We start from the raw sequence: 14996 nt of genomic DNA on the forward strand, positions 1-14996 counted from the left end.
TGTGTGTGTGTGTGTGTGTTAGCTAGTTAGTATGCATGTGTATGTACTCTGAAAGTATTTTAATCTCAACGGGTCTCTTTCCTTTCCCTCCTTCCTCACTAACGCAATCATATCTTTACAAACAGAACAAAGAGAAGTAGAGCACATTATTCCCTTCCGTACATTACAAGATTCTCTCTCTCTCTCTCTCTCTCTCATTGTCTGTTTGTCTGTGTCTCTCAAATTCTCCCACTGTCTGTCTGTCTGTCTGTCTCTCACATTGTCTGTCTGTCTGTCTGCCTCTCTCTCTCTCTCTCTCTCTCTCTCGCAGTGTGAAAGGCGTCTGTACTTGGCAATTTCACCTCATCTACAAATATTTCTTACTTATGTGGGGTTATTTGCATTTTGACAGCTCGCCTTGCCCTTATATATGCAAAGCAAGGTTAGCTCAACGTGTGTGTGTGTGTGTGTGTGTGTGTGTGTGTGTGTGTGTGTGTGTGTGTGTGTGTGTGTGTGTGTGTGTGTGTGCCTCAGCTTATACTGTATGCATGTACTTGTTTGGATATGCTGATTGTGAACGATTAATTGTAAGTGTATGTCTGTGCGTAGGTATATGATGCTATTCAGTGTAAGTATATGTCCAGTCAGTAAGTGTGTGTAGTGCATATGTGCGTGCCCAGGTACGTGTAAGTGTGTGCATGTGTGTGCGTGTGGCTTACCTCTCGCACTGGCGCAAGGTCCACGAGGCTATAATCCAGAGCGAGACCATGAAGACTAGCAGCACTGTGCCGGGACAAATGGTCATCAGGGTCTTGAGAACAAACCGCGTGTTGAAGTTGATTCTGTTGAGCGCTCCGATACTGCGCGAGGAGGCGTCAGTGAACAGCTGTGGAGGAAGGTCAGGTCAGTGTGGTGCAGTGGGAGATGAGTGGTGGGGACTAACTGGGGACGATGGATGGGGAACCGAGTGATGGTGGTACAGCGGGAGTAGGGGAGGACTGAGGGAGTGGTGAGATATGGTGGGATGGAGTGGGGGAGAGTGAAAGGGGTGGTGGAAGGAGGAAACGAGGTGCAGGAAATGAGGTACAGATAGGGAGTGGTAAGTTGGGAAGTGGTGTGTGTGTGTGTGTGTGTGTGTGTGTGTGTGTGTGTGTGTGTGTGTGTGTGTGTGTGTGTGTGTGTGTGTGTGTGTGTGTGTGTGTGTGTGTGTGTGTGTGTGTGTGTGTGTGTGTGTGTGTGTGTGTGTGTGTGTGTGTGTGTGTGTGTAGGGGGGAGAGGGTGACTGGAGCTCGCATTATCAGTGCATATTGTTAGGGGATATAATGACGGTGAGTGAACGAAGCTGACACAGTAAGTGGCGGAACAAAGCCAGGCCTAGAGAATTGTTTTAAATTAAATGAACAGACCCAGAAGCGGCTATTAAATGCAACATACAGGGTGATGACGGCTGAAAAATGTGACAGTAAAACTATTTTTTATAATGGAAAAAACCACAAAAATAATTAACAAACAGGGAAACGGCTCTTGTCTTAACTTCCTCAAAATAATTGCGTATTTTATAGTTTTGTCACATCCAGGAATTTTTATTCAACTATGGAAATTGTCTCCCAGTGACGGGGTTAGAAACAGTCTCCATTATACTCCTTTACTATGACAGGTCTCCCCAAGGTAGCAAGAAAAAAGTTTGTTCCTCTGACTGAATAGGTTAAAAAGAACGATGAAATTCGACAGCGAAAGAAAGAAAGAAAAAAAAAAAAGGCTGGGAAACCAACAAAAACTCCTCAACGTTGCGTCAAACAGAAACTGGAAAAATTGCCAATATTTTTTTTTTTTCCGCCGTCCAGGTAGAGATAAGGTTTACAGGGATGAGGGCGGATGCAGATAAGAGGAGGGGCGGAGGCTGGCATCCGGTATAGGGGGGGTAGCCACTTACAAGAGCAGTTCCGTCGAGGCTTCGTTGCTGCCCTACCAATTTCTGGCCTGTTGGGGAACCTGGGGCTCTTAGTGGAGGGTTCCTGGGGTGGTTTGGGAAATCTGAGTTGGGAGTGGAGGCTACAGCCGCGAAAAAATTGGCTTATCTATTTCAATGTGGTGACGCATTATATATTATATTTTTGGTACGTTCAGTCGACCTAAAATAGTTGTACAGTTTACAGCCTTTGTTTAATATATTCAGTACGAGAGGTTTTCCCAAGTTGATAAAATCTTCTAGAAGAAACAAGAAAAATAAGGAAATACGTCACCCTAAGTGACGGCGTTAGAACCGTACTGGATCGGGATACTCTTCTGTAGCGCATTCGAGATTTACGTTGTGCAATAATGAGAGAGAGAATAATAATTTCATACGATGGACGTTGGGGAGCGGGGTCTCTGAAATTATTTTTGAAACGAATTTGCACAGAAATAATATAACAATTTATAAATACCAAGCAAACGTAAAATACTTGCTGATGATGAATGCTGGCTACAGATGGTGATGAATAAGAGGTGTTGCTACGACATGACTGTGGAATGGCTACAGCACACACGAATCAACAACCAAATTGTTCATTCCTTCACACACCACTAAGTTAATGGTATCACAACTGACATGACTAATTAACTATAAAGAACTGAACTGTCATAAGATATCTGCAAGTTACCAGGAGCATGTATTTGATATTGCTAAAATAACAACCCTGTTAAAAGTTCATCTCAATACAACCTCCGCAGACATTATCGGTAACAGTGACACGTAAACAAATTAATCTGATGGGTATTTTTTAGCATTAATCCTTATACAATCCCTATTAACAAAATGCAAATCATCATCGAAGTTTTCACAAGTACAAACACTACTGGCTTCATTCATGTGCAAAAAATGCACCAAGCTACGTCTGTCCTTTACTACAATTTGCAAAAAAGGCAGAACAATGTCACCAGAGTAATACCCTTACTGTATTAGGAAAATAACAAAAGCGAGGGGTGTGTGAGTTGGGAGCAGGGCAGTGAAATGGCGGGGGACAGGACGACGTGGAGGCGATTTGTTTGTGGCCACCCCAAACGGGATTGGGGCGTCTGGCAATAGATAGATAGATAGACAATCTGATACAAAGCTTATCACATGATAAAGTAGTAAATGAGGACAGGGTATAAGGAGCATGACTCAATCCTGTAAATGAACAACTAAGAGCAGCTAGGTAAGAGCACACTGCCTGTCCGCCTATATGTCTGTCACCAACCTTGGAGTGCAGTAACATGACCCTGCATATGAGGTACAGCCGCAGAAACATAGGAAGGGAGAGGGTGATGTCTATGGGCACCCAGTGGGACTTCACTTGACCATTGCGGTTGGATAACTTGGTGGTCCAGTTGAAGTAGTATGTGCCCGGGATGGGATGGACGGCGCAGACGATCAGTTCCATGGCTATTCGACCGATCCTCTGCCACGTCATCGCTATCCGCCAGTCGTCCGCGCAGTTGTCGATCATGAACAACTGAGGAGAGGGAACATGAACGTTAGACAGAACAAAACTGAAGCTTAAACAAAGGAATAATACCAGTAAATTAACTGAGATAGATTTTATTTCTTCTAACCCGAGGACCTCTACTGAAGTGGGAAGTGGAGACTTGTTTCTAAAATGCATACGATGGGTCTCTTCTTAGCTGTAATAAAATCGTCTCGCAGAGGCGCCTCTGGACTGAGAGAATTAGTTAAAGAATCTGGAATCTATAAATTGCATGCCAAATAGTACCAGTTATCATCATCATCATCATCATCCGAACCCTAAACATTTCATTATTACATGTGAGAAGCAGGGTCAGGAAATGGTAATGCCTAAAAAGTAGACCTACCAAAGTCTATCATCCATACGAAAATGTGGGCACAAACGCACACCTCCTTGCAGTCCTCTTGCAGCCTTCCTACTCACACGTCTATTCCGTATCGGGGTGACCATAGGACTAGTAAGTTTACCTCCCCAGTCCACTCTACCTTGGACTTCCTTGACAATTTACTTCTTTTCTATCACTGAACCTGTATTCTCGTCAGCTTAGGTGACTCTATAACACTTATTTCTTGCCTGTCTAGTTTGCCCATTCCACCTTGGTATTCTATCGTATGGTTTTTGTACATCTTGAACTCTGACAAGGGAATAATAATGCTCCATGTCCAGAATTATACAGGAATGAAGAAGTAACAGAATCCTTCCTACGCTTACGAGAATGCAAACCTTGTACCCTATCATCAAGCCATTCTCGCTCGAAATATCACTTTACATTTATATACACTCACTATCTTACCTCGCCGCTCATGGACTTCCACAAAATTCTCCCTCAAAACACCACTTTGTGCTTAAATACACTTACGTTCTTACCTCGCCTCTCATGAACCTTCGCAAAATTCTGAGCCAGTTAATGGAGGTTCCCCTTCACTAAAGAGAAGAACACATCACTGCGTAAATCAGGTTTGAGGTACTCCAACCCTCATCATTCATCATCAGCTTCACTCCCGCTCAAGAATTCTTTATTTAATCTCTCTCGCAATACAATATCTATCCATCTATCCATCCATCTATTTATCTATCAATCGATGTGTGTGTGTGTGTGTGTGTGTGTGTGTGTGTGTGTGTGTGTGTGTGTGTGTGTGTGTGTGTGTGTGTGTGTGTGTGTGTGTGTGTGTGTGTGTGTGTGTGTGTGTGTGTGTGTGTGTGTGTGTGTGTGTGTGTGTGTGTGTGTGTGTGTGTGTGTGTGTGTGTGTGTGTGTGTGTGTGTGTGTGTGTGTGTGTGTGTGTGTGTGTGTGTGTGTGTGTGTGTGTGTGTGTGTGTGTGTGTGTGTGTGTGTGTGTGTGTGTGTGTGTGTGTGTGTGTGTGTGTGTGTGTGTGTGTGTGTGGCTAACCGCTGACTCAGAGCTGTTTTATGACGAGTGGCAACTTTCCAGACGATATTACTCAACTGAAGGAGACTACTGTTCGACAGAGGGTTAAGGGCAGCTGCGAGTAGGGCTGATTGTGGGTGAGAGAGTAATGGTGGCCGTGAGTGAGTGAGTGAGTGAGTGAGTGACTGTGAGTGGGTGAGTGCATATACAGTTAACAGGAAGGGGCGACAGGAGTGCGTGAGGGGTAGGATGGAAGGATGGGGTGGGAAGGTAAGCAATAAAGGATGGTTGTGAGTGGGTAAGTAACGATGCTAAGGGTGACTGTAAGTACGTCAATAAAGACGGATAAGTGAGTGACTAAGGGTGGATAACAGTGAGAAAGTGTTGTTGAATGAGTGGGTAAGGGTGGCTGTGTGTGAGTGAGTGAATGACTGAGCATCAGCAACGGCTGTGAGCGAAAGTAAGTGAGGAAGGGTGTGAAAGAGAACAGGGATGAGGAGAATGCCAAGGTTCCGGAGGCTGCAGGGGCGTGGGTGAGAGAGTAATTGCGGCGGTGAAGATGAATGGGGCGAGGAGGCACACACATCCCCCAATATGATCCATGGGGCAGAGGTGGGGTGAGGGAAGGGAGAGGAAAAGGGAGAAAAAGAGGGAGAAGCAGAGAAGGATAAGAGGAGGGAAAGAAAGAGGAAGAGAGAGGAGGGAGGACAGAAGGGATGATGGTTAGGGTTGGTAGATTGGAGAGAGAGAGAGAGAGAGAGAGAGAGAGAGAGAGAGAGAGAGAGAGAGAGAGAGAGATACTAGACACCTGAATACAAGAAAACAAATAAAAATGTACAAACAGTAAGGAAGAAATTGTACAGTAGGAAGGAAAGAAGAAGACAGGGGGGCAGGAGAAGGAAAGATGGATGAACAGAAGAGGGAGGAACCGAGGAAAAGAAGTAGGGAAAGAAGAGAGAGGGAATGGGGTCGCCAATACAGGAATAATGTGACTATGAAATGAAAATAAACAAAAAATCAAAACCCTCCATTCTCTATCTTTGAACCTCTCTCTCTCTCTCTCTCTCTCTCGTGGTTTCTTTTCTAGTGCAGGTGTCATGTATTTGTTTTTTGGTTTGTGTGTAGTGGTCGCAGTGGCAATTTTACCTCTTTCCTGGGAGCATTTTTTTTTTATCAATATGAGTAGTACTGTACAGTAGTCACCATTAAAGTCCTCTTCTCGCATTACCACAATTATTTTTCTGTCCCTTTTCATCATCATCACCATCACCATACCGTTTTCATTAATATTTATTGGTCTGTTATATGTCTGCAAATTTTGGCCCACACACTCTGATAAAAAACAACTCTGCCTCAGGGTCGTATTCTCTGAGGGTTAGTAGGGTTACAGAGTCTACCTAGCAGGATCTAATTGGCGATTTATTTTCCACACCAGACGTAAATTATCCCTTGTCTCTCATTTTCGTAACATTAACCCATTTGGTACGATGAAGCACACTTTATTCTCCCTACGTTCGGGCCATTTTACTCAGCTTAAAGAGAAAAATGCGGCAGCGAAAGTATCAATGGAATTTTTAATCACCGCGGCAACAAACAGTCATTTCAGAGCTTAACAAAATCATCTAGAGGCAGCATGAGCAAAATATATATTACTTTATTCTAGTAAAGAGGATAATTTTAACATACTGTATACAAAATTCACAAACCACAAAATTAGCATGCCAAATGTAAAAATAAATATATAATCAGTTTAGGAAAATGTGCAAAACAGTCTCCTAACTTGATAATATAAAATAATACGGTTTTTGGGATTAGTCGGTACCTCCCTTATTCGGCAGCTGGGGATGAGGGTGAAGTCAGAAGCGCCACATCATCTCTCACCCTCACCCACTATACCACACCCTCACCTACCATCCCACACCCTCACCACCATCCCACACCCTCACCACCATCCCACACCCTCACCCTCACCCATCATCCCACCCCCTCACCCTCACCCACCATCCCACACCCTCACCCGCACCCACCATCCCACACCCTCACCCTCACCCTCACCCACCATCTCACACCTTCACTCTCACCCACCATCCCATACTCTCAACCTCACCCACCATCCCATACCCTCACCCTCACCAACCATCCCACGCCCTCACCCTTACCCAGCATCCCACACCCTCGCCCTCACCCACCATTCCACACCCTCACCCACCATCACACACCCTCACCCACCACCCCCACACCCTCACCCACTATCCCACACCCTCACCCACCATCCCACACCCTCACCCTCACCCACCATCCCACACCCTCACCCTCACACATCATCCCACACCCTCAATCACTATCCCACACCCTCACCCTCACCCACCATCCCACACCCTCAAACAATTACCCTGGCAGGACACTGAAAGGGCACACATGTCAAAGGTTAACTGCCTGTAAACACAACAATTAATAGCAGTTACACACATTCCCACGCAAACACACACACACACACACACACACACACACACACACACACACACACACACACACACACACACACACACACACACACACACATTCTAGATAAACGAAACTGTAAAACCTCGCCAAGCTGCCTCTGAAACTCGCCTGCGTCTTTTTGTTTACTAGACACGCAGGATTTTCAGGCCCTAATTTTCCGTCTTGGTTGTCCTGCCGTGTAGTTGAAGGCCAGAGGAGGAAACTCTTAATCTACACAGGCGCCCACAGGGGAAAAAATCCGGGGGGAGGGGGAGGAAGAATCTGGAGGAGGGGACAAAAAAAAAAAAAAAAAGTCTAAGGGTGGATATCTAAGAAATAACGAATTTGTAGTGAAGAAATAGTAATCGAAAACTTACTTCTGAGGTATAGCCTAATCTAAAAAAAAACGACGAAAAAAAGGAAATATCCGAGAAAACCCGAAGAACAAAATGTACTAAAACAGCTTGTGGGAAAATATGGGAAAATAAAACGAGAACTCAGCACGAAAAGAAACTAAAAAAAAAAAAAAGCCAAAAGACTAGTGTAATAATCGATGGTAAGAATCTGTGGAAAAATCTTGAACATAAAAATCTAAGGTAATAATCTGGATATTAATAAAAAATAATGTAAGAATATTGGGAAAATGTACAGGAATAAAATATAAACTGAAATGCTGAAGGAAAGATCTTGAATGATAGTCTTAGACATAAAAAAAAAATGTAAAAATGAAGAGTACTTATATCCGAGAGAGAGAGAGAGAGAGAGAGAGAGAGAGAGAGAGAGAGAGAGAGAGAGAGAGAGAGAGAGAGAGAGAGAAAATGCCCAAGTTATCAATCAACGACGAAAAAATTAAAGTCGAGTAAAAATACACGGTACAATCGAGGACAAAAACTAATGAATTATATCTAGGGTAAAAATCAAACAGGAAACCCAAAGGACAAAGACAAAGGCTGATACAAAGGTGTGTTGTCTGGCAGGGGTGTGTTGCTTCAAAGGTGTGTTGGCTGGTAGGGGTGTGTTGCCTCAAAGGTGTGTTGGCTGGCAGGGGAGTGTTGCCTTAAAGGTGTGTTGTCTGGCAGGGGTGTGTTGCCTCAAAGGTGTGTTGGCTGGCAGGGGTGTGTTGCCTCAAAGGTGTGTTGGCTGGCAGGGGTGTGTTGCCTCAAAGGTGTGTTGGCTGGCAGGGGTGTGTTGCCTCAAAGGTGTGTTGTCTGGCAGGGGTGTGTTGCCTCAAAGGTGTGCTGGCTGGCAGGGGAGTGTTGCCTCAAAGGTGTGTTGTCTGGCAGGGGTGTGTTGCCCCAAAGGTGTGTTGGCTGGCAGGGGAGTGTTGCCTCAAAGGTGTGTTGGCTGGCAGGGGAGTGTTGCCTCAAAGGTGTGTTGGCTGGCAGGGGAGTGTTGCCTTAAAGGTGTGTTGACTGGCAGGGGTGTGTTGCCTCAAAGGTGTGTTGGCTGGCAGGGGAGTGTTGCCTCAAAGGTGTGTTGGCTGGCAGGGGAGTGTTGCCTTAAAGGTGTGTTGGCTGGCAGGGGTGTGTTGCCTCAAAGGTGTGATGGCTGGCAGGGGAGTGTTGCCTTAAAGGTGTGTTGGCTGGCAGGGGTGTGTTGCCTCAAAGGTGTGTTGTCTGGCAGGGGAGTGTTGCCTCAAAGGTGTGTTGGCTGGCAGGGGAGTGTTGCCTTAAAGGTGTGTTGGCTGGCAGGGGTGTGTTGCCTTAAAGGTGTGTTGGCTGGCAGGGGTGTGTTGCCTCATATCTCAGGGTCACGTCACAAACAGCCACTCATTAGGGCACGTTTGTATTCTGCCTGTCCTTCAACAAAAGCCTTCCTGATGAGCAAAGTTTCTAATTTTTACTCTGGCCATAGAGCTGGAGAGGAAAAGGAAAAGTGTAGAGTCAGAGGGAATATCAGTGCAGAGATAGAGGTAATATTAGTGCAGAGTTGGGGGGAATATTGGTGCAGGGTTGAGAATATTAGAGCAGAGTTAGAAGGAATATTAGTGCAGAGTTAGGAGGAATATTAGTGCAGAGTTAAGAGGGGATAACAGTGGTGAGTTAGAGGGGGTAATAGGGCAGAGTTAGAGGGAGTAATAGTGCAGAGTTAGGGGGAATAATAGAGCAGAGGTAGAGGAAGTAATAGTGCATAGTTAGAGGGAATGATAGCGCAGAGTTAAATGGGATGACAGCGCAGAGTTAGAGGGGTTAATAATGTATCTGACTGTAGAGTTAGGCTAATATCATATCCTTCTGTAGAGTTGGAATAATAGTGTGGAGTTTAGGAGAAAAATTTTGAGTTAGAGAACATTATACTGTACAACTGCGGGCATAAATACTAATACACTTCATTAAGAACAACAACGAGACGGAGAGAGATGACTTCCAAAACCCAGTGATGCGATCCCCAGAGCCCAGTGCATTATTTCAGAATATTATGTAAACATTTCACACTTATTTGACTAAAAACTAGAGCAATAATATTATATGGGGGAGGCGGTGGCTGAATCGGTAGGGAGGCGGCCTGCAGTCCTAACGAACCCAGGATCGAATCCCGGCTGGGGCAGGGAACAGTTTAAGGATTTGAATTTCCTAAAAGCAGACTTTCCTGATGACCCGCCGACATGTAAAAATACCCCCGCTAATACCAATACACCAATCCTGTACGAGATAGCCCTAGCATGTATTCAATATGGATGGCGGGTGTTAGCGCCGAAGTGGTGACATGTGGAGGCGTAGGAGGGCTACTGGGCCTTGGGATAGGTCACTGCCCCCGACAAATAGGCCTGAAGCCTTTGCCCAGAGTCGGACACGTTAAAAAAAAAAAAAATGCTACTCCACACGGTTGTAGCGTAATGGAGGATGATACGACACAATTTCGGTCAGCAGTTCTTTTACTTTGCCACGATTTTGTGCCTAAATCCACTGAAGTCTTGATTCCTCTAACATAAATTTTCCATGGTAAACGCCACCCATATTACTGTATATACTGTATATTCCTCGGGTGGTTAATATCGTGCTCGGGTCTCTTCCGACACAGATATAACTGAGTAAAGTAATTTGGCGTTAGCTAAAAGCGAATACCAGATTAGTTTCGACCATGAGTGAGTTAATGGTAGTTCTCTGGCTCCTATGACTCACTCTGCTACATACAGTCGTCTGGCTTTACAAGTTACAATAAAATGAGAAAAGACGCGACCATACGGGGGCTAAATATAATCAACATCCATTACACGAAATGTAGATAACTGAACCTCTGGATATACTGCAATAACTCTGATTACCCCTTTCATAATTCCCAGCATTATCTGTGAGACCAAAGAGCGTATTCTCGTTCAGCTTAGGAGGCATACTGTCACCTCTTTCAACGAAGAATTTCTGTATCTGGTTCGTTAACATATTCGTTTATGTTATTTACGCAATCGGTGTCGATATATACAAAAAAAGATATAAGTGACATACAAGTTAACAGACAGAAGTGACATACCTCGTACATGTTAACAGTTTGCTGTAAATACGTAAAGTAAATCGTAAAGGGAGGAGAATATCACCCAAAGTGCGATATTCCCGTCGACTTAGGAAGATGACAAACACCACTTCCTTAGCGATTTAACCTACATATCACATACTTGGGATGGGGGGACCGAGAAAGAGATGGAGGGATGGAGTAAATAGACATATGAGAGGGGGGGGGGTTGTAAGTTGGGGAGAGGGCAGCGAAATGGCAGGGTACAGGGCGACATGGAAGCGATTTGTTTGTGGCCACCCCTTAAGGGATTAAAGCGTCTGGCTAAAGACAGATAGACAAGCAGATGTTGCTTATATCTCTTTATATCGGATATACTTTGCATTAATAATAAAGAAGAGAATATCAAAATAGTCAGGCTCCTACACTCACTCCTAATTGAATAAAATCATTTGGCGTAGAGTGGTATAGAGTATCAGAGGGTTGGTGGTGACAATATTTACACGTACACCCTCTGGCTCTTATACTCACTCATCAGCTGCACATAATCATCTGGTGCTACCTGGAATAGAATACCAGCGTTGTCCCGACTCAAGGGATTAATCTCATATGTACAAAAATAAATCGCTAAGGAAGCGGTGTTAAAGAGGTTCCTACGTGAAGAGAGGGCGGGTCCAAGGCTCGTATTCTCGTCGGTTGAGGAAGTTCCCAAACATCACTTCCTTAGCGATTTACTTTTGGAGATGGCTCGTTAATATACTTCAGTACGTTACGGTACTCATGCAAAGAATGGCGATACTGCAAGGATTTAAGTAACACGGAAGAGGACGGTAAGGTGATAAGCAAAATAAATCCCTTAGGAAAAGCTGTAAGGGAGCATTCTCAACAGACGAAAATACGAGCCTAAGTCTTTCATGGTACCTCATCAATCCTTAATGGAACAACTAATCCTTAATGGAACAACTAATAACTTCAGCACTGAGTAAATTGAGTGATGCCACCAATAAACACGGTGGTTCATAACTGTGCCCAACTTGCCAATTACCCGGTGACTTCTCGTGCATTATCGGGGTGGCTCAGTCATAAATTTTACCACTTAACCGAGACGAGAATTGCAAGGAAAAGTGTCTGTTAAGTGACATGGAGGGAACAGTGAACAAATCAAAGGCCTCGTGAAGATCGCAGCGTGGAAGTTAATTGTTGTGAGAAAAGCAAAGACAAACGCTTTGAGGTGGTATGGTCATCTGGGGCGATTGGAGAGTGAGGGATCAACTCGGTGGGTGTATGAGAGTGAGGTGGGTGGGAGAAAGGTGCGAGGGTAGCTATAAGGAAGAGTGGTGTGTCATGGCAAGGATGCTTGATAGTAAGTAGGTGCAGAAACGCCAAGATGTCTTTTTGTTCAAGCTACCCCTCACAGGATGCGACGGCAGGCAGTATATACAGTTAAATAGTGTAGGTCATCATCTCTACTGTACTGCACTTTGTAGCCCCACCACCAAAGTGTTTAGTTTCATGTTTTCAGGAACCTCTCACGCTTTACAGTTTCCAGTAGTCATTTAGAGGATAGAGTATAAAGAACGAGTCGGGAATGGCCTACACATACCAGTAGTTACCCTTGAAAAACCATCTGTGTAACTGGAAAAGTTGGGGCTGGTAATATGAGAACACCGGTTTGTCTTACAGTTACTGATGTTTTTATGCACTTGCCACCATTTAGTTGATTTACACATACACATGCACATTTTTCCCGCCCAAACGTGCGCTCGGGCACATATTCGTACATACTGTATGCACAAGCGCGCGTGCTAGGGCACACACACACACACACACACACACACACACACACACACACACACACACACACACACACGTGTGTGTGTGTGTGTGTGTGTGTGTGTGTGTGTGTGTGTGTGAGACAACTATTTCCAGTCTACATCTTTTTCTTGTGTTTCTCTCTCCCTTACTACATCAATGCTTTCTCCTGTCATTACTTCTACCCTCATAAGCTTACCGGACGTAGTTCTAAGTACAAGGAACACGAAGAAGATATAGGACAACGCTAAAACCAAAGGAAAATTTAGACCAAAGAAGACATGGGACAGCAGAGTTCTTCTTCTCTTTGCACTACCACCAGATGAAGAAATGCCAATAGGGAACAGAGATAATGCTAAAAACAACCATGCACAAACATAAAAAAATAACAAAATATGCAGAAGACGTCTTCGTCTTTTCGTTACATCTGACGAAGTAATAGTAACAATAACAAATAATGCTAAGCAACAGATGCGCAACAATAACAGAGTACAGATAATGAATACAGATGAAGCAAAAACAGAGAAGCAGTAACAGGGCCAGATCCAGCACATTGGAAAAGGAGGGGGAGGGGTGATTCCAAGCGGAATTACCACAAGATTGAGTTCATGCTGACTCATTACCAAATTTCTCAAAATATATCACATAATCCCTACTCTGCCGAAAATAAAGGGGCATACGCTTCCCATGCGTCCTCAAATCCTGCCTGATTAAGAACAAAAAATGAAATTAGAAGACAATGAAAATCTGTTTTCTTTGGTACTAGCAAATATGGACTACTAACCCGGAAAAATAGGGTTAAAAAGATCTAACACAAAACATTACGGTATAAAATGAATACGTATAATGCTATAAGGTGGTGTATTAGAGATTAAAGAATAACTAAAAAGACGTTAAAATTCGCTATGTCTTCTCAAGAGCACTAAACATATGTAGCAAAAAAGAAAAATAATATTAGACATTGGCCACTGAAGAGAAACAAACAATTCTGATTAAGATTGTGCTAAAAACAGATACATTAAGATAAAGAGTGACATAAAACGATATTAGAATTCCGTTTATCCTCTCGCCAGATCTCGGATAGTCTCGCATTTGCCTCCGAATTTCCCGCGCATAAAAAACAACGCTAAACAGAGACGCCCCGCTGTGCTATTTTCTCCTCCCCACGGGTGTCTTCGGCCCGCCCTGATGCACATAAGCCGGGTGCACTTTGGAAATTAGCTGGAGGGCCTTACTGTGTGTGTGTGTGTGTGTGTGTGTGTGTGTGTGTGTGTGTGTGTGTGTGTGTGTGTGTGTGTGTGTGTGTGTGTGTGTGTGTGTGTGTGTGTGTGTGTGTGTGTGTGTGTGTGTGTGTGTGTGTGTGTGTGTGTGTGTGTGTGTGTGTGTGTGTGTGTGTGTGTGTGTGTGTGTGTGTGTGTGTGTGTGTGTGTGTGTGTGTGTGTGTGTGTGTGTGTGTGTGTGTGTGTGTGTGTGTGTGTGTGTGTGTGTGTGTGTGTGTGTGTGTGTGTGTGTGTGTGTGTGTGTGTGTGTGTGTGTGTGTGTGTGTGTGTGTGTGTGTGTGTGTGTGTGTGTGTGTGTGTGTGTGTGTGTGTGTGTGTGTGTGTGTGTGTGTGTGTGTGTGTGTGTGTGTGTGTGTGTGTGTGTGTGTGTGTGTGTGTGTGTGTGTGTGTGTGTGTGTGTGTGTGTGTGTGTGTGTGTGTGTGTGTGTGTGTGTGTGTGTGTGTGTGTGTGTGTGTGTGTGTGTGTGTGTGTGTGTGTGTGTGTGTGTGTGTGTGTGTGTGTGTGTGTGTGTGTGTGTGTGTGTTGGCATTATACAGCCACTAGTATATACCTCATATCACAATGTGCAGGATGTCGTGTCTGCTGGAGACATACATAACTCCTCACTGAGAATGTCAATCTACATAATGTATATTCACACTCTTGTTGTCCCAGACCATCAAGAATGTCTTACCATATGATGTACCTCAAACAGTCTCTTTTTAGTCCAGACGACCAAGAATTACGTGACGTATTCAAACACGCCAGCTCTAGCCGGTTAGCCCACGTAAATGGAAATCTACTAGACACTACATCACACACACACACACATCCCCTCCAAGCTGTATAATTATAATGTCGGAGAGATTCCCTTCAGGTCAGAAGGGGTCAGAGAGAGAAAGAGAGCCCGAGAATACGATCCAGGGCAGAAGGCAGGAGATGGGGTTAGATAGGAACTTGCCGTCACGTTCCGTTAAGCCGTAAATCACAATTCGATATAACTGTGTTAAATAAACTCCGTAACCCAAGAGTGCTCTGTAACTCACCTTGCTTATGATACACAAAGGTGGAAGGTGAGAAAGGAGAGAGAGAGAGAGAGACCTACCTATAAAACTCTAGTCGACGACACACCATTTTACCAAGCAGCAGCAAGTTCGA

General features: G+C 44.4%; 1 protein-coding gene across 2 annotated transcripts in view; it reads right to left on the reverse strand.

Moving 5' to 3' along the window:
* LOC145399074 (small conductance calcium-activated potassium channel protein-like) overlaps window positions 1–14996 on the reverse strand; it is a 610512-nt gene that overhangs the window by 26304 nt on the left and 569212 nt on the right. For both annotated transcript variants that reach the window (XM_080271828.1, XM_080271829.1), the window contains exons 4-5: window positions 3201–3455; window positions 699–865 (exon numbers count right to left, since the gene is read on the reverse strand). In XM_080271828.1, the coding sequence (XP_080127954.1) occupies window positions 699–865; window positions 3201–3455 (422 nt within the window). The remainder of the gene's footprint in view (window positions 1–698; window positions 866–3200; window positions 3456–14996) is intronic.

Source organism: Coenobita brevimanus, chromosome 47 (assembly GCF_032717465.1).
Source record: "Coenobita brevimanus isolate Jiangsu-jjx chromosome 47, ASM3271746v2, whole genome shotgun sequence".
In the NCBI taxonomy this organism is placed as follows: domain Eukaryota; kingdom Metazoa; phylum Arthropoda; class Malacostraca; order Decapoda; family Coenobitidae; genus Coenobita; species Coenobita brevimanus.